General features: G+C 40.8%; 2 protein-coding genes across 2 annotated transcripts in view; both read right to left on the reverse strand.

The window, feature by feature from the left end:
* Positions 1-1,324: 1,324 nt before the first annotated feature.
* Positions 1,325-17,542, reverse strand: LOC104963495 (fatty acid synthase-like). Its single transcript, XM_010792093.1, has 10 exons — positions 17,298-17,542; positions 9,615-9,750; positions 5,957-6,109; positions 5,543-5,716; positions 3,963-4,163; positions 3,728-3,850; positions 3,526-3,641; positions 3,264-3,398; positions 1,474-1,936; positions 1,325-1,350 (listed from the first exon to the last, which is right to left on the reverse strand). The coding sequence occupies exons 2-10, from the start codon at positions 9,739-9,741 to the stop codon at positions 1,325-1,327; spliced, it is 1,518 nt and encodes a 505-aa protein (XP_010790395.1). The 5' UTR covers positions 9,742-9,750; positions 17,298-17,542.
* A 1,300-nt stretch (positions 17,543-18,842) lies between these two features.
* The window catches only part of LOC104963496 (coiled-coil domain-containing protein 57-like), a 12,739-nt gene continuing 5,048 nt past the window's right edge, over positions 18,843-26,533 (reverse strand). The window contains exons 6-7 of the mRNA XM_010792094.1: positions 21,494-21,653; positions 18,843-19,696 (exon numbers count right to left, since the gene is read on the reverse strand). Of these exons, the coding sequence (XP_010790396.1) occupies positions 19,491-19,696; positions 21,494-21,653 (366 nt within the window). The 3' untranslated portion in view covers positions 18,843-19,490. The remainder of the gene's footprint in view (positions 19,697-21,493; positions 21,654-26,533) is intronic.

Raw genomic sequence — 26,533 nt, forward strand, 5'->3', positions numbered from 1 at the left:
ACAGCCACGACCAGGTGTCCGTTCCTTTTCCCGACAAAACGCTTCGAAACCTGTCGCGTGTCTTTCTCCCGCCTCGCGTATCTTCTCGAAGGACTGGTAAGTGGTCCGACTCTCTCGCGGAGTCCTTGTGGAAGACGGAAGATCGGACACTCCTCTCCCTCTCTGCATACGTCGTCCTTAGAGTTGTGTGGACTGTGTAGCTAGAACTCCGAATCGAGCGGGGAGGAATGGATTTGATTTTACCAAAGAAACCCGGAAGGTCGAACGCCACACACTTCATATGTCTAACTGTATGCATTAAAAGCCTGATATCGGCGCGTAAAAAAAGGGTAAAGCGCGACGCCGGATATGTTGCCACGCCGATGAGATACCAAAAATGTCGATTGCCGGTGAATCCCGCTGGAGGATCAGAACTAAAATGGCCGATNATGGAGATGAGGAATTCATTTTCCAGCATGATCTGGCACCTGCCCACAGTGCCAAAACCACCAGTAACTGGTGTACTGACCATGGCATTACTGTCCTCGATTGGCCTGCAAATTCCCCTGACCTGAACCCCATAGAGAATATGTGGGGTATTGTGAAGAAGAAGCTGAAAGACACCAGACCCAACAATGCTAATGAGCTAAAGGCCGCTATTGAAGCATCCTGGGCATCCATAACACCTCAGCAATGCCACAGGCTGATTGCCTCCATGCCACGCCGCATTGATGCAGTAATCTGTGCAAAAGGATTCCCAACCAAGTACTGAGTGCATTAATGGACATTTTCAAATGTTTGATTGTGTTTTGCTGTTATAAATCTTTTTTTTTTACTTGGTCTGAGGAACTATTCTAATTTTTTGAGATAGGATTTTTGAGTTTTCTTAAGCTGTATGCCATAATCAGCAATATTAAAATAATAAAAGGCTTGCAATATTTCAGTTGATTTGTAATGAATCCAGAATGTATGACATTTTTGTTTTTTTAATTGCATTACAGAAAATAAAGAACTTTATCACAATATTCTAATTTTCTGAGACAGTCCTGTATATATATATAAAAGCTATTTTGGACCTATGCAAACACTGAATACCTCCAAACTGAAATAGATTTTCACTACATAGAAAAGGCAGATACAATTATACTGAAGTCAAGAGGAACACTACGAATATGGCGACAAAGCCAGTCATGTCGTGGCTCTTCACCTCGAGCAGCCCTCAGCATCACAACACATTTCTCAGAACTATGACCATGTGCATCCTCACAATCAAGCTTCCTTTTAGATCATACTACTCCATAGCCTTGTTCGTTATTTATGTTGTTTATTTTCATATTGATATGTCTTACAAGTAATGATCATATTTCCCCACTAGACAGCATATATGAGCTTGTTACATCCTCAAGTTTGTCCACAAGACAGATTAAACATATCCAAGTCAGTGCATTCACAACATTCCTGTCCATGAATAAAGAAATGAAAGCATTACTGTACCTGAGCAGATGTACCAGATGGGCCTGGGGGCAGCCTGCCCCTGCTGTACCTCGGAGACGTCGCTCTGAGAGCCTATCAGGGTGTAGCCTCTGAAGGGCATGCTGGAAGTAGGAGCTCCTGAAACCTCATTCAGCAGAGACAGGAAGTTTTCATCAGCAGCGTGTTCCTTCCCTTTTTGTAGCAGCGCCTTCACTGCCTCCTCTGTGCGGCCACAGGCTTGAAGCACCCTGGGTAGTGTCCTGGGCGGTGCGGCCGTGTCAGTTGATTTCTCCGCTGGACGGAGAATCACGTGAACATTTGAACCTCCGAATCCAAACGAGTTGATGCCTACGATGCCGCCTCGGATGGGAATGGGCCGGTCGACCACCTGAACCCGACCGTCGCTGAGCGCTGGGATGTCCGCGTTCGCACTGTTGTAGTGCAGGTTGGGGGCCCAGACTCCTCGCTCTAGAGAAAGCACCACCTGTGTGGTGGAGGAAAAAATAAAACAATTAAGAAAAGCAGACGTGATACAGAGCAGCATTTCAGTGTTGCTGAGATAGCTCATTATCAATAAATTGACTGGTATCATTTTTCATATTTGTATTATATTGTGATCAAACTATTCCTGTGTTGATTTTGTAACTTTTTCTTAAATTTGTCATTTTAAGCACTTTGAGGTGCTTCCTTTTATGGAAGGTGCTATAAAAATAAGGTTATTTTTTGTATTTTTCTGTTTAATTGATATCTGCCTTTCTTCCTCTTTAAATGTGGCACATGTATCCTGCAGTTAGGAGGATGAAATGACATACTGTAAGGGATGACATATTTGTTGGATGACCCGGAATTTAGCATTGCAAGCCATCTCTCGATAATAAAAAACAATTGGATTTTGAAATAAGATCTGTTGAAAATGCTTGTTTATAATACTTAAAGGTGGGGTAGGTAAGTTTGAGAAACCGGCTCGAGATACACTTTTTGTTATATTCCATGGAATGCTCTTAACATCCCGATAGCAATGAATATCTTAAGTGCTTTGACAAAGAATCCATAAAAAAATGTCATCTGTGGAAGCCGTAGCACTGTCAAAAGCCTAATCATTTTAGCCGGGCCGGCTAAAATAACTGGATGGCCTACCTGCCTGTCAGCTTTCCATCTGTGCACAAACTTATCTCGTGCCCTCATTGGTCATGTGCGCGTTCGTGTGTGTTGGAGGAGGAGCTCTATAAGGAAGTGGCAGACTTTCTCCGGCTGTGTATTTTCAAATTCTAGCGCACTCGAGCTGGTTTCTCCAAAATTACCTACCCCACCTTTAATTTCATTTGTAAGAGCGCTTTTCCAAATGCTCAAAGCACTTTGCATTAGATATTACACATATCAGACATGTAACAGTGAATACAAAAACATGATGACATTGGGTACTCTCAATTAGTCACTTTTTTACAACTTGTAAAAGCCTCAGAAGTGATACACTGATGAATTTTATATCATAATACAAAACGTGAACATCTTGTCAGCTTGTGTTACCATAGATCTTATTTCAGGCATCTTACGAAAAACCCATTAAGGAAGAAAATGACTTTGAGACAAGCGAACCATATAGCTAAAGTGCCGACTCATTTCTTGGTTTAGGACTAATTCCTGCACCACTCTAGTCATTTAAGTTGGCTGCAGAATTATTTGCCAAATAAATTAAAATCGCAGGTTTCTCGTCCCACCTTCCATTGAAAACATAAAGAATAGGTAAAAAAAACGTTCACCCAAAACATATGAATAAAAAATAAATCCTCAGAGCACTCCTTAACTCTCACCTTAGCAAGAGCAGACAGACCAGAGGCCGGTTCTGGATGGCCCATGTTGGACTTTGTGGAGCCGATTAGCAGGGGCTCTGACCTCGAGTCACAGAACACACTGACGATGCCGTTCACTTCCTGTGGGTCCCCAACCTGCAGAAGGAGAGCGGAGATTACACGTTGTGTCGAGTTCACTTTTGCATTTTCTTTTCAACCATCCGTCTGGTGAGGCATGACGAGCACTGATCACAGGCGATTTGTGTGATCTGTGTGCACTGACCTTGGTCCCTGTGCCGTGGGCCTCCACATATTCCACCTGCTCAGGAGTTATATTAGCTGCCTGGTAGAGAGAGCGAACCAGCCTCTGCTGCATCTCACCTGAAGGGAAGGTCACACCTGAGGGAGAAAGAGGACAAGTATTATAACTATACACATCACATCATAACTGCTTGGTGACTGTCAGGCGGTTAGCGTGCACTCACCCTGCTCCTTGTATCCATCTGTGTTGTTGCCAGCGTTCAGCACTGTGGCGTACACTCTTTTAGCCATTGAGCGCTTCGTCAGCAGCACAGCCACTGCTGCCTCAGAACGGCAGTATCCGTTTCCTGTCCAACAGATGAAACAATAGAAATGATGTATTGGTATATATGTATACAAATACATGGTGAATAGAGGAAAGTAAACATGAAGAGCTGAGACTCTGCCTCTTTATCTCACCTGATGCGTCAAAGGACTTGCAGGTCCCCTCAGGACTGAGCATGCCCAGCTTCATGAACTGCACCGAGGTGTTGGGCTTGAGCAGCAGGTTGACCCCCCCCACCAGAGCGGCGTCACAGTGGCCCTGGCGGATCCCGTGGAAGGCGTTCTCCAGAGCCAACAGGCTGGAGGAGCAGGCCGTGTCGATGGCAGTGCTGGGGCCTGCAGGGGGGAGAGGAGGGGGTTACAGCTGTAGCATGTCAACTGTATCACTTGTGGTCCATAGAAGTACTCTGAACTGAAAGATATCAGGCCACTTGGGGGCAGCATTGGATCCAGATGTGCATTTATGTAGCAGGGCAGGTCTAACACATTACAGTAAGTGCCGTTCCAAACCAACAAGTGGGAAGTGGGAGTTAGTAAACCCTCCAACAGGAAGTCATTCAACTGTCCAACAGGAAGTCTGTATCTGTCCTGACCAACAGTTGCCCTAACATGTGCAACGCTGTTTGTGTCCCTCGTGCAACACACTGTGTAGAAATTGTTCCGTGCAAACATTAACATGTCTACCTTATTGTTGGGAAAATACTGAATGTGCTCTTCTAATATCAGAGTAGCACATGATAACAAAGGCCCTGCGTAGCTGTGTACGTAACCGGATGTATGATTACCTAGAAGAGCGTCAGGACACACTGTTTTAGGCAGATGATAGCTATGTGACAACGATTAACATGATGATTCAGCCTCTATGGAGATAGACATATGACTGTCATGTTTATTGCTTACGCAGACCTTAGCTAACCTGAACTAAACATTGAATACTGCTTTGAACCGGTATTCTTCCATCTTGTGACTGTGTAACTCCCTCTCTTGTATATAAGCAAGTCAAGGACACTGTTCTGGGAACTATTTGTCCCATGCAGCCCTGTGTGTGATGACTACTTCCATTCTTGCAAGGATAATAAATACATGTATCCTGATATTGAAGATCAAGCCGGTGACGAGTGATATTTTTCTAACACTTGAAATTGAAAAAACAGGTGTAGACATTTTATATTGTCATACAGTTGTAAACAACTTGAAGGTTACATTGTATTTAAAACATTTTAAATTAGGATCTTATAAACTTGTGTCTATTCTACAAAACAGTAAATGTATGCATTTGATTATGAAGATGTATGTAAACGGGGACTTCTGCAAAGACCAAGCAGCTCATAGACATCAGATTTAATTATTATTTTTGTATTTTTTCGATATAATAATACTGGTTACAAAAAGTGACGTTGTTTCTGTTTCTGCCTGAGAGAGGGAAGACATTCATAAAGCTTGCCGCTGTATTTACAACCTCCGACTTAAGGAAGGAGCCTCTTTCAGCCTAGAGTGTGAATACAGACGTAACTCACTCTGTCATGAAATCTAAGAGTGTAGGAGTCGAATTGGAAACGGGCCAGTTTGGGTTTTGGCACAAAATCCCCAATAGACACCATTAGAGTTTGGTAAATAGTTGTGATAACAAAGTCCTGATTAGAAGAGTAAAGTATTACAATTCTCTGTCACATTCCCAGTTGAGTCTGTCGGTGTGTGTTGCTGTGTGTGCGTACCGCTGAAGTCGAAGAAGTAGGACAGTCTGTTGGCCAGCATGGCGCGCTGGCAGCCGGTCATGCTGTAGCCCAGCAGCTCCTCTGGATCCCTGCTGAACGCCTCTCCAGCCTCCGAGCCGCTCACCCCAATGTAGACCCCCGTCTTACTGCCGCGCAGAGCAGCTGGGTTCAGTCCTGCGTCACAACATGGCATTGTCTTTAGAGCATACACTCTATTTCATCACATAGCCCTTTCTTAAATAATCTCTTAATAACTCAAGCTCTGTTTGAAATGAAATCAAAGAGGAAATTCAAAAGTCACACTTCATCAAGCGAACGGTTACTGTATTGCTTTCCAACCATTTCTTCCCCCTTTCACTAGAATGACAGTCGTTTTTAATTTTCAGTGCTTGTCCCACTCTCGGTTTTCCTCACCTCCATCTACGATAGACTCGTAGGCGATCTCCAGCATGAGGCGGAGCTGGGGGTCCATGGTGTTGGCCTGTTTGGGGTGCACTCCGAAAAAGGCTGCGTCAAAGTGGCTGATGTCCTTCAGTTTACCATTCCTCTTTGGAAGACCGTACAGACCTAGGAAAGACAAAAAGAACACAAAGTTAATATGAAACTGAATTCTTTGGGTGGTGGGTAATGTAGCCTAGACGGTCGGTATCAGAACAAATGTTCTCGGGGGTGTGGGACCAAGCGGCAGAAGCAGGCTGTAGAAGGAGGAATTTCCATGGACCCCCCTGTTAAAATGCCCTACTTTACAGCAGAAATAAACATGTTTCTACCCCTGGATGCAATACAAATTATTCTGTATATAGTTAGATTCCACCTTCATGACAATGGATTGGGGATTGCATTTTTTTATAATGCGCCCCTTTTAGTTATATTAGGTCTTAAAGTTTTTGCATCAATTAGGGCGTGGTCACTTTGATGGAGACCTCTGCTGTGACTGCTGCTTCTAGCTTTCTGTTTCTCTGCTAGCTCCGTTAGCTCTGTTAGCTCCAGGATGCTACAGGGGCTCAGCTGCAAGGCTGATCCGGGGAACACAACTTGAACTCGGACGTGTTTGTTTTGTTGGTGCCTGGTGGAGCATTCTTCATTTAAATATCTGACTTATCTTATGCCGCCTCAGCTCTGCCTCTTTGCCCTTATTTGGATCAGGCTGGAGCAGGCGGGAGTTAGGCTCTGATGTCACTGTCAAGACGGCAGCAGCCGACTCCACCTACTAAGGGCTTCTCAGCAAATCTGCAGAAACCCATGGGTGACGTCACGGACACTACGTCCATTTATATATACAGTGTGGGACCCACAGTAATGCTGGGCTTATTAATGGACATGGAAACAGTATTATTTTGTAAAAACATTTGTATTTTGTTGTTATTATCTGATATGTGTTCACGCGCAATAACAACTATTTAGTAGGTAGCAGAAGCTGCAAATGCATCATTAGTGGACCTAGCCGACATTATGCAGCTACGTTGCAGTGACTCGCTTATGCTTCTGTATTTTCACGTGGGGAAAGCTGGTAGAAAGGGGTATAAAAGTGGTGACACAGGTGTATAGAGAACATGTAAGTGTAACAAACTAGCTGTAATTCAGATATTAGATGGTTATATAACCATTGTTATGTTGTTTTACGGTTAAATGAGGAGTGTATTGTGTGAAACAGTTTGTCACCTGTTTGCTAATATGGACTAATGCCCTTAATGGTTTGTTTCATCCAAGTTTAGGAATTGACTTGAATGTTATTCAGATGCATCATCCATTAGACCAAGTAAAGTGCTTGTGTGTCTGTATTTTCAGAACAAAGTACAGCTTTTTTCCTAAACGTGCTGCAAAATCTCACTCTGTCTTACGTATGCATGGGAATATCTTCAGCCGCACTAGCCTCATATGAAGAACATCATAACATTTAGGATGCTCTATTAGCTGCCTATAATCTCGAAATGTGGAGGGCTAACTGCTGGATTGCACATAGCTTATTGTAGTGGCTGTCTTTTTAACTTGGATAATAGCTACTGGTTTGACTACAAAATCTTTTCAGATTGTTGATCCGATTGTGACTTCTTCTCCTGCCAGCTTGGAATAAGGAGGAGTTAATGCAGTGAACATGTCATCTTCAAAAAACAATGTTCAGCAGAGTGAAGGATCACAATGCTGACCGTATCGTAATAGTAGTTTCCAACACAGCAGTAAAATAGTCCATATTCAGGTTTCTTTGAGCCACATTCACTGTGGCACTGGGCTTAATAGAAGCTACTATGTGTCTTCTTGTTTATAAGACTACTTGTTGCTTTGGCTGCTAACCAGTTTTCCTGTAGTTGCACATACTGTAACCGGCTAGCAGCATTTCTCATAAAGAAGTGATTTACCATTTTCTTTTTGTACTGTCTCTTTTCAAGGACCCCTTCAGGCCATTGACCTGTGCTGGGTTTCACTCTTGTCCCTACTCTCCCGAGATGCCTTGTGTGTGGTCTCAGCTGACCCAGTGCAGCTCTTTCAGCGCATGAATGTGTGCTTAAGATGGTTGCCAGGATCTGAGGGATGGGTCTTTTATTCACAGAGAGGAAGCAACTGAAGGGTAGTGAGGGAGCACTGGAAAGAGTGGAATGTGGGCAAGGGTGTCAAATAGAAAAGTAAGAGAGAGAAAACCAGCTGCTAAATTCTCAGCACTTTGTCTTTTTCTTGCTAAATCCGTTAATCAAGATGGGACCAACTAGCACTCACTGAGAGCTAAACTCAGCAAATGGCTCAGCCTCATCTAAAAACACACAGCCCCCTCATTCATTTGTATAATGTACCAGCGTAAAGGGCTCTGGGAAGAAAAACAAAGCGTTGTTTGGCAAAAGTTGGACCTAATCCAACTTCTGCTTCCAAACAAAATAGCGTCATCTGCTATACGCTGCATTATCAATCATATGCAAACGCATACTCCTAGTAGATCTACTTTAACACCTACAATTAACCTACATTTATAACCATCGGATTTAAAATGACAAAAGAAAACTGATTACAGGAACTTCTAATAACTGTCTGGTTTGGTTGCAAAATGGCTCACTGATGCAGTGACAAAATGTTGGCGTTTGTTTTGAATAATTTGACCTTTTTTTGCACAGAACCTCTATCTGTTAAGACTTGTATCTATTCAATAGTTCAACATGTATTGTTTTTCGTTTCATTTCAGAGCCTGGCCAAACGTGTCTCTAGAGCAGCTCTGTAACTGCCAACAGATAACGAGGTCAAGTTTAAATCTACACACAGACGGCATTAATGTTTACAACGTCAGCTGCTGAGACAGGAGCTGTTCTGGTGGCACGGGGGAAATCAGCTATCTTTCAAAGTGAGCACAAGAGGGTTATCTTATCAAGGAGATAAGAGGCCATCGCAACTGTCAGAATGATGTTAGTGATTTGAACAATCATCTATGTTGGCAACTTACACTACACAGGTGATGATCCTAACAAGTGAATGTCATTATTTATTCTGCTTATGTTGTTGTTTTAAACTGTACTACATTGTGAATGAAAAAAAGTCAGCTTTAGCAGTTTTGGTAGTTGTTTACTTTGGACAGAAACAGGCTACTTTTCCCCTGCCTTTCTGTTCAAATTCAGTGTTAATAAAAAAAGTACATCTTTTTGTTGTCTAAGAAACGTGATGAATGTATTTTAATCATCATAAAACATATGCAAAGATTTGTTTGAACATTTCGAAACATGCATTGTTTGCATCAAGGTTTGGTGTATGTTATTTTACACTCACATTTTTGGCCTTTAAAGATATATATTGTAAATTCTCCCCTCATACAAGACATTACAGCTAAATAGAGTTTATGTTTAAATATGAAAAAGAGTCATTTTGAAATGCTAACTTTAGGTGAATTTAGGAGAAATTAAGAGAAGATCCTGTCGTTCTGGAGCTGCTGTTGGTGTGTGTTGCAGGACTATACATACAGAAAGTATTTTTTTCCTTTTAACTAACTAATAATAATAACTAATGAATTCATCCAAACGGACATTCTTTCTTTCTTTTTTTAGAAAAGCAGTTCTCACCCAATCAATCAAATAGATCTATCTTTATGAGGTTTTACCTGGTGTCCACCGCCGGTCGTCCTCCGTCACCATGTCCACACCGTTGATGAGGTTTTCCCAGAATTCCTCCAGGTTGTTGGATTCGGGCAAACGGCCCGATATCCCTGCTATGACTATATCATCCATGCTGAATGACTGTGAACAGAGAGAGAGACATGTCAACAATGACACATTATGTGTACACTGCGGTCATCAGTGTGAACGTGTCTGTCTGCTGAAGAAGCCTGCGTTACCAGGACAACACAAAGTATGTTGGCTCCTCAACAACACACCAAAGGGATTTATTATGTCGAAGATGTTTTTAAGATAATACTGAAAAAACATTGAACTGCCCAAAACTAAATATGGAACGATTTAAAACAAGCTTAACAGCTACTTCCTAAGCCAACTTCCTGGAATGCCCTTCATTTGCATGATAAATATGTTTATAGAAAAGGTCAAATGATTGTATGATGTGGGGCTGCAGAGGCCTACAAACTGTATTCTACAGACCTATTACAAAGCTTGTGTGGTACAGATCCTCTCAAAAACCTAAACAAAAAACATTTTAAATATATCTTTCAAAGATAAGAAGAATAATGAGGAAAAAAATATCAATCTCTCCAATATCTTTGATAATATGCAATATTGCAATTTCAGTAAAAATAATCACAATTAAATATTGTTTTCAAATCGAGCAGCCCTGATAGTGATCTGCATTAAAATGCCATTCTTAAAATGAACATTTATTTAAGATCTATTGGAATTTGAATTGACTGATGTTGTGTAAATCAGCTGACTGTCTTTCCAGTCAGCTGATTCCGAGCCGGTCTGGTGAGTGCATGCACAACTGTGTCACATTTAATCAGTGCAACACTCGCAGACACATTGTAAACAAAATACAGTCAGTCGACGGTAGAAAGAGATATACGCTATAGATTTAAAATTCTTTATCACCCAAAAACATGAAATATCAAATTCTAAAAGATCTTCATGGCAGTTACTGAACTGTACGCCTATATTTTCACACTAAGCATGTTTCGGTATTGAACCATATGTAATCGTGTTGGTGTTGACCGGCAGCTTTGGGAATGAGGAGTCTCTCTGAGCATGCATGAGCGAGCACTTACAGACAATGTAGTCTGTGGATACACTGTGTACATGAGTGAGCATAGCCGTGTGTGTGTGTGTGTGTGTGTGTGTGTGTGTGTGTGTGTGTGTGTGTGTGTGTGTGTGTGTGTGTGTGTGTGTGTGTCTTTGTTCCTTGTTTCTAGGCCAGGTCTTTTTGTGTCAGCAGGGCCTGGCCCATCAGCCAATGGGCTTGCAGCTTGGCACAGAGCCACTCTAAATGGAAGCATGTCACCTCCTTGATGTAGAGCAGCCGTCCTGACCTCTTCCCTCACAACATACTGTTCACGTGAGCTTGGATGTTAATAGAAACAGTGGTACACAGCATATAGGAGGCTAAAGTTGAATTCAAGGAGGGGACATTGTGATGTTGGTGAAAAGTCACCGGGGCAGTTCATAGTAGCTGAGGCTACAGTGGAAGCTAGCTCTATGTCTGACACTACCACAACATTATCAGTATTTGTAATGGAGAATAACAGAAACTTCACAAAGGAAGATGAAAATAAATATTGTTTTATCACAGAAATACAGGTACCACTAAATCCATTCTAATTATTCCATGAACATAGAACTGACAGCGCTAGAATTAATAATGCAGCATCATGCAGTATTTAATGTTTTCAGCTTACAACTTACATTGCTTCTCAACATGCTGAAAAATGGTTGCAACTATCCTTAATATAAAAAATACCTATTTAATACATAGTCTTACATTGTCTTTGCACCTCATTTTTCGAGGTGAACATAGCTTATTCATTTAAGTTTAGTTATGGTGAACGTGGACTGCATTATGGCTAGGACTCAAAATGAGGATATGGATTGTAATGATAGCGCAAGAGCAGTTATTGGCTTTATTTACAGACTTGCAAATTGACACAATCTACACAGTGATAAGGAAGTGATAAGGATGTTATTGTTGAGGTGACTGAACAAGGCAGTGCGCTCTGTGCAACAGAGACTGTATAGCTGGTTTTAGTCTGCAACGCATATATCTATGTATATAAATAAATCTATGCATATAAATATGCAGCAATTTAAACACCAAAGCTATATAAAGAGTAATATCATTGGTCATATATGCACAGTATACAAATATTATTTTAAAGACAGAGATTGGCTTATATCTTTGACAATGAAAAGGTGCTCAAAACACTGCCATCTTGAATGTTCATATTAAATAATGTGTTGGAGGCATCCTTCTACAATCTGCCTGTCACCTGCCAACACATCCTCTGCATCACCAATTCCCCCTGTCCCCATCATTTGCGTATGCATGCAGGGTTCAGAGTTCAATTCAATCCAGTTATAATAGAACACAACTCCTGCTTTTGAGTCGACTTCTTCAGGGCCGGGTTTATCAAAGCGGTTATATATTAGACTCTTGCTACCAAAGTGGGTCCTGCATTACCCTTTTGGGGTCCATTTGGCAATAATCCCCAACTAACTGTACACTTACCCTTTCTAAAACAGCAGCCATATGAGAAGTCTGCGCCCTAATCATATATGAGATTTAGCAATATGTTTAAGGTATAGGCCTATCTTCTGTATCACGTTGCTTTATTATTTACACACACACACACACACACACACACACACACACACACACACACACACACACACACACACACACACAAAAAGGAAGATAAAGAAGTTACTTTCAAACCGCATTTGCACATCCTTTCTTCTATGTAGACTACATTACATTTAATTTAGCTAATGCTTTTCTCCAAAGCAAGTTTAAATAAGTGCTATAAGATACAAACTCAGAAAAGCAAGAAACATGCAGGCACTTCTGCTTCAAATAAGACAACAAGGCCTTAATAGGGCCTCTTATAAAAAAATAAGAGGCCCTATGAAGCTTATTTTGGTGCTCCCTTTCCTGTAGTGTGTTCTATTGGTTTGTGTGCATGTAAATGGTCTGAAAAGGCTGAAATCCCTGTGTTCCTCTCCCAATCCCCCCCCCCTGCCTGAAACACTTCCATTGGACTCCTTTGCTTACTTCCGTAACATAATGACATCACTGTTACACTCCTGCTTCTATTGGCTAGGGCTACAAAACATTGTGCTGTACGTGATCATCTAAGGGGCGGGGCATCTCTCAGTGGTTGACCTTTCAGAGCAGAGCCGGCCAGCTAACCAATCAGAGCAGACTGGGCTCTGGTTTCAGACAGAAGGTGAAAAGAGGTGCTGCACTACAGGCACTATGAGAAAAATAAAGAGCTGTTTGAACATTAAAGCATGGATACATGTCCCAGGAGAGACACTACATACTGATATACACCTGAGAAAGACCATTATATGTCTTCTTTTATCTCAATTGACCAAGACTTATAAAACAAAATGGCAGTAGTAAATTGGCCAACGTGCCAAGTAAACAAGTGGGTTTTCAGTCTGCAATGGAAGACTTCTAGCTTTCCTGATCTCAATGGAGAGCTTGTTCCACCTTTTGGAGCCAATAGAGCAAACGGCTTCAAAAGATTAAAATTGTTTTTTAGTACTAACTATTTCAAAACAGAAAAACACCTCTATTAAAATGGAAATATACTCAGCCTACCCCTTGTAGTCAAGAAGTCAGAATCCTCCAGATTTGAATTGCAATGCACACAAAAGCAACAGTGGTGATGAAGCCCAGGTAGAAGCAGGATGATCACACTATGACAGCCTCTCCTGTAGCTCAGAAGCTAAAAGGATTTGGACTCCAACATAAACAGGCCCAGGATTAGACCTAAGGTAGCACCTTCAGATCAATATCAAGCCTCATCTGACCCAGATCACACACTAACACCGTGCACATGACCAAAGGCATAAGAATAACTATCAGCTAGTGACAAGCTGGACTGCTCAACACGCACTGTTCCCATCAGCCCTCACATCCTGGGTATTACACTGCTGAGCTCACCCAGCAACAAGACCTGACTTGCAACATAGCCCGATGGAAAGAGCCTGAAGGGTAAACACAGTAGAGACAATTGGCAATTTTATTCTATCATTCCTCTGCTGCGTGCACCGATACTGGATGATCCTCTTCTTAAGTCAAGAGGACAAACGTGTTCCTAGAGAGAAAAGCTATGCGAACAAAGCTTACATTGCTCCACCTGACATGAGAAGAATGTGTTTAAACATCTAAATTACAAAACACATACTCACCTGCCATTTGGTACACCTGTTCAACTGCTACGTATTAGAAAGATAAGATCAGCCTATTACGTGACGGCAACTTAATGCCTTAGGAATGAAGACACGGTCAGGAAATTCTGCTGAAGTTGAAACCAAGCATCAGAAAGAGGAAGAAGGGTGATTTTGACACAATTGTAGTTTAAAGTATTCACTGAAAAAACTGAACTTTTGACCTTAATCAAATGTATTATTTCAACAAATATCACATAACTGTATTAGGTTAGTTGAAAGCAATACTATTAAGTTGAGCCTAATATTTTGTATTTAAACTTAATACTATTGCTTGCAACAAATCTAATACAGTTTTGTGAAATGTTTTGACATAATACATTTAAATAAAGTCAACGTTTCAGTATTTCAATGTTCAAAAACTGGGATTTTCTCTAGGGTTTACAGAGAATGGTGCACAAAGGAGACAACATCCAATGAGCTGCAGTTCTGTGTGCAAAGAAAGTCTGGTCGATGGTGAAGTCAGTGGAGAATTGCTAGGGTGGTTTGAGCTAATAGTATGGCAACAGTGTCTCTAATAAGCACATGCTACGACCGAGGCATGCAGGAGAGCATCTCACAACACGTTGGCTCCCCGTGGAGCAATAGCAGCAGAACAACAAGCATGTCAGAAAACAACAAGAAACAAAGGCTGCAAGTAACACAGGTTCTCCAAAATGAGTGAAAAGGATATTGGTTTGACCAGTTTGGCAGGGTCTTAGTTTCTGCAGCGCCACTTTGGTGTTAACAACATGAAAGCAAGCACGCATCCTGCCTTGTATTAGCATGTTAGGCCGGTATTGGCGGTGTAGTGCTTTGGGGGATTTTTTCTTGCCTCACTTTAGGCCTTGGAACTAATAAAGCATAATTTTAACATGACAGCACAAATGAATTGTTACTGAGCATTTCCATTCCTCTATAAGTGTACCCATTTTCTAATAGAGTTGGGCAGGATTGAGTCCCAAGACCCGGAAATGAGTCAGCATTTTACCACATTTGGTTCCCTCGCTCGAAGACAATGGTTTTTGGAACATATATTTGGTTATATGCTTTAAATCGGGCCTGTGGTTAACACAAGCTGAAGAGATAGCGTTATATTCTACGACAGAAAATATGTCAATAAATACTGAACACTGTCTAAAGCTTCCACTGTATGTGTCATAAGAATGGTGGTTGCTAAGAAGTGAAAAAATAAGACTAATAAACTTCATCAAGACGCACATTAACTATTTAGCTTAGCGGTGTTGATGGACAGCCAAGCGACTGATTTAGTTTGTTTATAGCCTATCATTAGCTTTTAAAGGTGGGGTAGGTAATTTTGGAGAAACCAGCTTGAGTGCGCTAGAATTTGTGCACAGATGGAAGGCTGACAGGCAGGTAGGCCATCCAGTTATTTTAGCCGGGCCGGCTCAGATGATTGGTCGTGCTTTTTACAGCGCTACGGCGTCCGCAGATGAAATTTATTTAAAGCATTTAATATATTCATTGCTATCGGGATGTTAAGAGCATTCGATGGAATATAAGTGTTTCTGAAATAAATTACATACCCCACCTTTAAGTTCTGAAAAATGCACTTAGGCTTTAACAATCATAGGTGGTGTTTATAAATGGAGATTATCCTGCTGAGCAAAACGTGTAAGTATCATAAATATGTGTTTGCCACAGAGCTTATTTTCTGCATTATTCCAAAAACCAATGAATATATCCCATTGCTTTTATGGAGGGAGCCCTTCAGATGCTGACGTCAGGGTTTGCCTACAAAAAGATGTCATCACTGCACCACTCTCAGGATACTTCCAGCAGAATAACTTGCTATGTAATTGAGATGTAATCATCGCTGACTGATTGTTGGACATGACAAGTACTTCCCACTACTCAAATTGACTACCCATTTAACTTATTTCAATCTATTTGGTGACTTTTTGCATGTGGTGGAACAATGACGTTGCATCCCAGATGTTCAGCCAACAAATCTACAGCAACCACATGATGCTATAATGTCAATATCGACCAGTCTCTTGACAAATGTTTCCAGCAAATTGTTAAATCCATGCCACAAAGATCTTAATGCAGTTCCAAATGTAAAGTCAGATATTTTTGTATCAAATGCTCAAAGATGGTGGACTTTCCATCCACTTCTATTCATTGCCAGCCCCCAACCACCACTGACACAGCAAATTCCTCAACCACATGTAAAAGTTAGCAAACTACACTGGACCTATTTACCTTTTGTCATCATTCATTTGTAGCTTTAATTCAGCCATTTCTCTTCATTCCATGCATTCTGGTGAATATGTAGGGACACATTTATTGTGTAAATGTTTTAATTTGTTTAAAGGAAAACACCATATTCAGGCACCAGGTGACAATTTAAAGTGAAAATAATGTAATGCAGTAAGACTCTCAAGCATTCTGTATTGCTTTCAAATATAAGATCAACTTCTTATCTATTGTTATCGCTGCTTAAATACACAGACACACTGAGTTGCAAGGCAATATTTAGTCTTCCCCGTTATTATGTGTGCTTTGTTAGGATGAGCACCATCTTAAAATGTGGGTATGACACATATTAACATCATTTTCAAACAATATTATAACTAGTGAAATTCAGCAGTTGGCCATGTAGTCTACTCCCCGTACCAAATGATACGCCCTTTTCAATACAAGGGTCTTTTTTTGTTCATCCAGCAACAATGCTCTACAGTAACACAACAAATGAGCTGACAATTTACAATTTGGGTGTTACAAATAAATCACACAGGCACTTGAGCTAGTACAGCTAAGGTACAGGATGGCTGCTAGCCTCAGTGACCTGCAAGTCTTCACGCAGGGCAAAGCTCTACGGAGGGAAGGGAAGCACCAGTGCAGCATCTGACAGCAACATAATAATAATAATAATAAATTACATCTTTTATTAGAGCGCTTTTACAGGTGCTCAAAGCGCTTTACAAATACACAAAAACATCACAAACATCACAAACATACACAAAACATACACAAAAACATCATCAGTATTACAATAAATAACGATACAATTAAAAACTATGGAAATGCCCTGATGACCAACTCTGAATACATCTCTTTTTTTTGTGTTTAAAGAAATTGTTTATATCTCATAAAAAATGCATGCTATTGAGAATAAGCAGCATTCAAATAGCTGTAGGATAATGTGGAGTTGAATGATGCACCGACATAAAGATGAAAGACTAGTTCCTAAAGTGCCGAGTCACGATTATTTGCTTTTTTGATATAGCCCTTTAAAAAACCGGGGTTTCGAAAAGCAAAGGCACAGTAAACCGGCAGCCTTTGTTTGGTGTAAGACACTATTGTTCCGTGTCGAAACAAGAAATAAAGTCACGCAATAGCATCCGAACACACACAGCTAATAGCTGTTAGCAACGTTAGCTTACCCGTGTATCCAGGAGGTGCTCCTTTGACTGTAACCGTAGGGGGGAATGTCTCTGTCCTTTCACTCTGTGTAAGGTTTCCGTAAGCCTCTGTGCTTCTCTCACGCTTTTTCTCAGATGAATTGAAATGTGTTACATTCTGCCTGGCCACGCCACATGGGCTGACAGCTTGGTCTGGCCGCACAGTCCAATGAAAAAAGAGGCAGGGCTCGCGGATCCAGTCAGTAGCGGAGCATCTCGCTGAACGCCCCAGTAGTCACAGAGAGCACAAAAAAAAGGAGTCGGGGTTATTAAAGTTCATTCTCTAGCCGGCACCATCCTCGTTCCGCCCCGCTACATCACACTTTACAACATGACAGGAAATGTGCCTTAATAATCCAATAACGTATCAAATATTCTTACGGTTACACTAGATGCATTATTTTGTATTGTATTGGCGAGCTGTATGTATTATTATCGGCCAGTTGCAGCAACCTTGCATGGATGATGGGGGAATGTTGGGTTGGGTGCAACAAATGCTGTTAACCAACATACCACACTGTATTTACATTTTATTAACTGACGTAGCCTAGATGTATGGGTTCAAGAAAAGCGCTATAGAAATATAATGTATTATTATTATTATTATTAATATTTTTAAGCCCGTGCAAAGATCAAAACGTAAAGGGGCATTCATTGCAGATTAAAAGAAGACAGTGTGTCACGTGGAACTGTGAAAAATGTATGTCCTGCGCGAGACTTTGTATTTCAGAGACAAAAACCGCATACGTTTTAATCAGAACTAAAGGTTGTTAACCTTTATCAAGTTCATATTTAATTTAACATTTCATAATACTACATTGAACTTGAATGTACAGACCTGCGTCGTCAGAAGTGCACATATCAAAGTTTCCTGGATTGACAGGTGAGTAACCAATCACTGAGAACGATTGTGAGGTTTCATCCAATCACAACACAGGAGGGAGGGCTTTTCCGAGATAGGGTGATTAAAAGGCGGGGCCTGAGTGATTACGTAGCCAAAAACGCTCGTCTGACTTCTTGGGGTAACTGCAGTTCATCATTTAAAAAGCATGATGTCCTGAGAAAGTGTTTCTCCTACTGAACCACCGTGGTGGCACTGGCAGAGATAAGCTTTACAACGAAGAGCCAGGGATCAATAGTGGAACAGACAGATGTGTTCTTTGGCTAAAAATAAGAAGCAGGGGCGATCCATCCACCCTTCTTCCACATTCAATTCTGATGTAATGCTATACATTTTTCAGAGTATCATATTCTAATTGTACTTTTTGGTATTTATATTTATTTTAAACATTTCCTTTATTTTTTAAATAATACAATAGCAGTTTTTAAAATACTTAACATAACATTAATAGTAATTATACTATTATACTTTCACGTATAATAGTTATATATTTGATTTTAAAATTATATTCTTCCAACAAAAAATTCGTTGTGTGTGTAGGTTGGCAATAAACCTGATTCTGATCATTTTTATAGGCAAGCAACCAAATAAATGCACAATTTGAGTTTTGTAGAAATAGTTGCTTTATAGTAATGTATTTCAAAGCCAATATTATTTCACGCTTTATTCAAAGTGACTTAAAAATACTTTTACAGATATAAAACACACTGCTTGACATGCCTACAGGGGCAATTTTGGGTTTAGAATCCTGCCCAAGGACACTTTGTGATGTTGGAGTGGCAGAAAACAATTAACCCCCTACTATTTCTGCAAGAGGAGAGTGACTGTAAATAGGAGTTGTATTTCTGAGAAATCACATCAAGTAAGAAAAGGGTATTTTACTCTAAAGACCCAACATAAAATAATGCATTCTGGGAAAAAGGTTGTATTTTCCAACCCTTTCCTGATCGGTGTGGGATCACTCTACTTCCTGAGCCACAGTCGCCCAAAGGAGACTACTGACAAAACGTTATTTCGAAAATAAAATGTTGAGGATAATAGACATACACTTAAAACCTATTATGTTCATTTGAACTGTGGTCCCTTAACTGGTCAGCCATGTGAGCTCTGATGCTGGAAGGAGCCTTAAAAAAAGCTCCTAAATTGTAATCTAAGACATAATCAGGTTTAATTTCTTAACCTTGACAAAGCTCCTCAAGAGCCATAGTATATATAAAAGTATCAGTGGGACTCCCCATGAGAAGTTTACTGACAGATTGTCCCTTTTGGGTGTGTCAACTTTTCACATTGTAGTTTCTGATCTTGCACATCCTCTTGTTCGATGGTGTTTTAGAAGGGATCCTCTTCTGCTGGACCTCAGTAGCGAGCCGACTATGGACGGGAGCCCGGGTACCCTCCACCGTCATCTGGACCCCAGCACCACCATCAGCTCCCGCCACTCCAGACTCATGCGCCTTCCTCCTGCTCAGCTCCGCCTCACCTTAGATCAAAAGAGAGATGCAATTTTAATCACTCTAACAAATCCCAGTGTAGAATGTTGGGGAGCTATGTCTTTAAGGAATAATATGTATCTGGAGTTACATTTGTTACATTTGTTGTAATTATGGAGCCAAAAATCTAGAGCTTGCATTATTTTCCTTTTTAACAGATTGCAATGAAAGTTGGAGTGAGATTAGGGCAAGGGCTGAGAAGCAGGTCATCAGTTTCCCCTGCAGATGTGGACACAGGTGTGGATCCAGGACTGTTTAGGAATACTTTAACATCACTGTTAAATGTGTTCCTCACTAGCTGCTGAACCTTTGTGAATAGGATGAACCCATGGTTGTCTATCCCTGTGAGTATTTGATGCAGTTGTTAACCACATATGTGAGAGCTTGAATACAAAACAAGTCTTGAGATTTCTAAACAAGTTACTTTACTATGAAATGCATTTTATTTGTACCATTATTTTCCCTTTGTCATATATCTGTGTTTTTTTTTTATATCTAACCTATTTAAAACCAATTCAATTAATGTTTTAGGACCATTTAGTATATATGGTTGGATTAGTTTAAGGATATTTGGTTAGTGATAGATGTTTTTTAGCTTGTAAAGTGTTTTTGCATAATAAATGAACTCTCTCCAATAGTAGATATGCTAGAAATATATAGTTTAAAATAAATTATGTTTAGTGTGGGACCCTATTCCAAAGCTGGTGTCCTTTTTCACATAATACCATTATGTCTTATCAATGCACTTTTACTGTATTTAAACTGTTTATGAATACAATTCATTCAAGTGATTGCAAATAAGACATATTTGGTATATAGTTTAATTCACATAGCTTCATTTACATAGCAATTTTAGCCAAGCCTTCAAGAGCAATCATGGTAGCAGTGTCTTACCCAAGGAGAATTGGACATTTGGACAGGAGAAAGTGGTGATCGAACCGACAACCCTGGGATCGGTGGATGACCCCACTGTACAGTATGTCTTGGCTCAGAGATGAGGACCTTTATCGGGTCTTTTATCATGCAGATGGTTTATATCGGTGATGAACTCTTTCACCCAGTCAGGACACTTATCGTAAGCGTGCTGAAACCGTGTGCCAGATTTGTTTCACAATTATGATATGGTGCCCTGCTGATCACTGCGTCTGAGGCTGATCTGGCAGCAGCTCGTGTTGAGAAACCGTTCCCTGGAGAGCCGACAGAGACTACAGACACACATTGGGCAACAAGCCTCCCTCTGTGTGGCCTTCACTGACCTTACCACTGCAGCAGCCTTCATACTGGACTGACTGCTTGGGCATTTGGACAAAGCCATATTCTGTGGATGGACTGTAACACATGTCCACTTGTTTGTAGGTTACTGAATGCTGACACACTTTTGAATTCCGTGTTCACAGTCTACATATCTATTTATACATTATACATACATACATTCAGTTTTTTATGCATTCTACTTTTGTTTGCATGTATCCAGTTGACTTATTTCTGCATTTTACTTGCACCATTGTGTCCCTTTCACCAGTCTCTTTTTTTCTTGCCTTATTTTAATTTATTTTAATGTCTTAAGTCTATTGCATGTTGCACTGTTGGAGGAGCCTGGGACTTCAGTTTTGCATTGCCAAAACTACACTGTAGCAATTATGCATATGCTAATATAGCATTAGAATATTGAATCTTCTCACAAGACTACCCTTATGTGAGGACTCTTGTATTTCAGAATGGGTTATTTAGGATTCTGTACAGCAGACGTTTAGTATGTTGGAGCTGTAGTTATTCTGTTGGGCTACCTTCTGATAACATTGATGAACTGAATCCATGGTCCAGTTTCTCCCACAGCTCCTTTAAGGACTGCAGGGAGTCCTCTGAGGACAGCAGAGACCTGGACACACCTGAGAGCTGCATGGAGCCCTGAGACTGGATCACTGTCTTCTCTTTGGTCTTTGAGCTCTAAAGAAGAAGAGAACAGCAGGATAAGACAGCTACATGTTTATTGAATTAAGAGACAAATATTATTTTGTTTTTTTTCAGTAAATTATAAATATAGAAATGATTATAAAAATATATTAAACAAATAGACAACAATTATTTATTCAAACACAAGATGTCGCAAATATATAATTATATTTATAAAACGGACAAGTCAAATCAAGCAATCTGATTGGTTCTTAGCCGTGATATACTGAGCGTATACCACGGGTAGAATTGTAAGTTACTTTTCACAACAAGTCAGTATCCCTCCGCGTCTGAGAAAAATAGTATACCGTTGGGCTGAACTGGAACAAGAAAGCAGCGGAGAAGTAACGGGGCAGAAGCCCTCCTTTTTGACGCAGCGGTCCAGACATAGACATCAAACGGCAAAACATATTCAGTGTGCAGTTCCTTTGGCATTAGGGCAGGGATATCTAGATACTTTTGAAGGTTTAACATAATGAATTGTGCTACTTTTAAAGCAAGCAACGATGTTTTCAAATCTGTAATCAAAGAGGTCCGCAAAAACGCTATCGACCAATCAGATTGCTTGATTTGACTTGTAGCATATACCACGGCCTGTCGTGAGCTATTGCTTAAGTATATCATATATACACAATCAACAGACACATTTATTTATACATATGCACACGTTAAGGCATAAATAAAAGCACAACAACAAACAAAATAACAGTCACTTCAATATCGTTGGGAATATCTTGGTGTACAAATGACGATAAAAGCCTTGATCTTGTCGCGAACAATAAACAACAACACAAAAAGCACCTAAAACAAAAAAATATGGTTCATTATTTAACAGTGAAATGTATCCTTCCCCCCTGTGCTCTGCCAGCCACAGCAGCAGTCCGTTGGGCTCCCCCAGCAGCACCCTGCCCCCCCCCTCACCACCAACGTCAGCGGGCCTCCTCCGCCCCGCCCTGCCTCCTTTCTAATAGCGAAACCTCTCTAACCTCGCACTATTCCTCCTACGAGCCCGGCCCATCCGCCATCCGGCCATGTTGCACCCCAGCTCACTTCCGCCACCAACCCCTAACCGACCAAACAGTTTAGTGCCGGTCCACCCCCGCGGCACCCTACCCAGGAAGCCCCCGCATCTCACAGGGTTACAGTACTCGCAGTTCAGACACAAACTCATAGGATTCCAAGTTGAACACAATGAAACAAACTCCACGCTTTGATTACTGGTCGATTTCTTGTTGATCTATTTGCCTTTCTTTGAACCTAGGAGAAGTGAAGTTTTTCTTTTTCATTAAGATTCATAAGCACACTCCGGAGTAATTATACGTATAGCAGGCTTGATAACCAACATGGCTTTTTTTTTTTCATAGTGCCTGCCATATAGTATTGTAATTGATTTGAAGTGTATCAGACTGTAAATAATGAACATTGCAAAAAATCTAAAGTGTTGTCATAACACATTTAGCTGCATCGTCAAAAATGCCGAAGTCAACATAGGTGTTTGTAAACAAAGTGAAATGCCCCCTTGAATTCCCAGGGTGTGTTTTTATTAGATAAAATGTCATCCTGTAATAATTACTACATGACACACTAAATGTTTATATGGTGTTTCAAACTAGGTCGAAGTAATGTTCTTATAGTTTGCCGATAGGTAAGTGCCCATTTACTTAACATCCCTATGTATGCTTTAGATACATGTTCCAATTTGTAGTATGGTTATTCCCCCTCTGCTTTTATAACAGGAACTGAAACATTGATGTAGTTCCCTGTAAAAACACTACATATTGTACAAGGCCTTTGTGTTGTGATGAAGTAGCTTTTCATTAAGCTTTCCCAGATCACAGTTTATCAAGCCTAGCCGAGTGAATAATAAAAATGAATACACATAACATGAAATACCTAAAGCTCCTTGCAGAAGTAAGCCAGTTGAAGAAGTTTTTCCAAAAATGACTCGGAATAGTCATGAAACAGTCTAACAGCTTCAGATCCCCCAAATAACCCATGAGTAATTTGAAAAATGGCACCACACTTATGCAGCACAAAATGGAAAGAAATCAGATATAATTAAAAAGCAATCCTGGGCTGCCTTCCCACAAGTGACATGCTTTAACATCTGCCTTATTTTCTCTGGAGGAGAGCTCACTTCAATTCTCACGTGGGACTGTCTTCATAGAAGCTTAGTAATTTTCGAGGAGGTGATGAGGTCGGTGTATGTCGGCTTGGATGCTACACTGGAGAAATGTCGCTAGCAACTGGAACATCTCACAGCTGGAGACATCTGAAAGCAGCACTTTACCAGTCAGCAGTTGCAAAAACGGTGCACTCAGTCTGCCAAACTGTGCCACCCCAACAACCCAGAATATGTTTTTTCGTGCCAACAATAGTGTGATTTATAACGATTTGATAATCGTTTAACAATTTGAACCAAACATGCTGCAAAACAGCGATGAATGGCGTATAAGTATGCTAGTGGAGGGACAGAGTGTGTGGTGTTTTTCTGCTGGGATGACTTCTTGGTTCTCTCTTGTCTTTAGATACCAGCCCTGTTGATATCCATTCAGCCAACCTATCATGTATTGCCCAGCCTCATTCGGGGATTCTGATGTGGCACATTGCACAGGCAACGTCGCTTACCGCCACCAATGAGTCCCCTACGTAGAAAACCTCAACAAGCATGAGCTGGAGAAACAGAAGAAGCCCAGGTACTATTTTCTCTTCTTTCCCTTGTGTGAAAACTGACCGCGGCGCCCGTGCCCTCTTTTCTTGCCCTTGTGTCCCTTCCCCCACCCCCTTTGATTCTTTTTTTTTTTGGTTTTCCTCGCTCCCTTTCTTACAGAGCGTGACCGTCCCTGACAGGCAGGACTGAACAACCGCTTCTGGTTCAGAGTTCAGAGCGGGCGGGGCCCGTCCGCCTCTCCGCGGCCCCCGTGTCGCTCCTAGAGGGCCGAGTTTCACCAACACCAGCACATGGCACGCACACCAACACCACCAACCAGCCNGACGTTATCGTGGAGGACAGCGAATAAAGTGTTGCGCAATGCGCTGTTGCGCACTGGATTTACGTGGCATTTATGTAAACAAGAATTTTTTGCTGTCGATTTTGGTGAGTCCAGTGTTTGTTATTTACTCAGCCATGTAACACAAATTAAAATGCAGTGTTTAATGTTACTGTATGAGTTCCAATAGAAAATACAGTTGTAAACCTCTCTTTGTGTGTCTTTATTATGACGTAACGACTAGTCGACTAGTCGACTACTATTTTGAAAAACTAGTCGACTAGTAAATATTGGTAGTTGTGAAACCCCTAGCACACACACACATTTCCTATTAAAATGCTGTTGCTCTGGGGTCCCCTGCTGAAAATGGCTGAAAATCCAATTGCACAAAATTAGTTAATTCATCACAGATGTCAGTATCTACACACCTGCAAGCACAGAAACAAACCTACAGCATGAACCCAAGCAGAGTCCATGATGATGACAAATGACGAATTGATGAATCATGCGAGTTACTGAGGCACAATCCAGCTCTGACAATGCACGATTATTGTAACTGCCTCGGGCACTAATGATGTACAGCTTATCATGATTCCAAGCTTTAACACACAGGCCTTTGGGCAATTACGAGACATTGACATACATTTTTTTAATGGAAAACCCTTCATCTCTCAACAGATAACATTATATCATCACACACTCTCATGCAGCACACTTACGTTTTCAGACCATAGAGTGCTACTCACTACTCATCTGAGCACTTACATCAAGCCTGTGGTCAGGAGGGTGGTCACTTGTGAATGAAATTAGAAAGGTGCTCTAAAGCGCTCCAATAAAGCGTATAGAGAGTGTGGACAGTCCATCTTCTCAAATTGTAATACTATCACCTTCACTTTCACTCCCTCAAGAGCGCCAAGGCTTTGTCTACAGCCTCTGTGTCTTTAATAATCACAGGCTCAGTCCAACTCAATCTTTTTGCTCCTCTTTCTTATTTTTTTTAGCTCCCTCTGGGTGTATATGTGCCTTTTTCTGAGCTTATTGAAATAGTTTTTGCTTTAACAAGTGTCACTATGAAATTACATGATACCTTTAACACATTATTAGACCATGGCAGGCACTTTGAAACACTGTCTTCTCCCATAAATCCTGATGATTACTCTCATAAATGCCGACTAGTCTTATGCCATAAAGTAATAATAAAAGAAAGAGCCAAGGCCCCAGGAGACAAGATATATATGTTGTATTTGTATTATCATACTGAAACCTTATACTCTCAGCCTTATTTACAAGTATGCAGTGTACAAAGAGGTCTGTGCTGTGGAAAAAACTGGAACAAGTAAGTAATAATGTGTTTTTTATTAAGTTTGAATAACAAAATAATTGAATCCGTCATGCCTACATTTTGTCCTCATATTGTAGTACAGTTTGTTCAGCTCACTTAGACACTGGAGATCCCGTTACACAGGGGTTAATGGACAGCACAATTCCTTTGCCTGGCTGAACATGGGGGAAGTAAATAAATCACAGCCCATGCTCAACTCTAGCTGTATAGATGGATGTACCCTGGCAGAATCAGGTTAGGCGAAAGGACTCTTCATAACTCTCAGTAAAGGATAGTAAGACATTACACAACTAAATGGGTAGCTGGTTTGAAGTATATACAGTACAACCTATTTTGTTCACACTATATATGCTTCCGTTAGGCAATATTATAAGGAATCATTCTGTAAACTTTCATTGTTATGCGGATGATACTCAATTATATTTATCAATCAAGCCTGATGAAATTAATCATCTAAATAAAATTCAAGACTGCCTCAAGGACTTAAAAACGTGGATGACCTTACATTTTTTGATGTTAAACGCGAGCAAAACTGAAGTTAT

Source organism: Notothenia coriiceps, unplaced genomic scaffold, assembly GCF_000735185.1.
Source record: "Notothenia coriiceps isolate Sejong01 unplaced genomic scaffold, NC01 NC01_scaffold00036303, whole genome shotgun sequence".
NCBI classification, from domain to species: Eukaryota; Metazoa; Chordata; class Actinopteri; order Perciformes; family Nototheniidae; genus Notothenia; species Notothenia coriiceps.

Bases quoted from the DNA above. Each gene is read 5' to 3' on its own strand.
- LOC104963495 (XM_010792093.1), bottom strand. From the start codon at position 9,741: ATGGATGATATAGTCATAGCAGGGATATCGGGCCGTTTGCCCGAATCC. The intron at 6,110-9,614 runs GTAAAACCTCAT...TGTCTTTCCTAG, and splicing joins CGACCGGCGGTGGACACCAG to GTCTGTACGGTCTTCCAAAG. The intron at 5,717-5,956 runs GTGAGGAAAACC...GTTGTGACGCAG, and splicing joins CGAGTCTATCGTAGATGGAG to GACTGAACCCAGCTGCTCTG.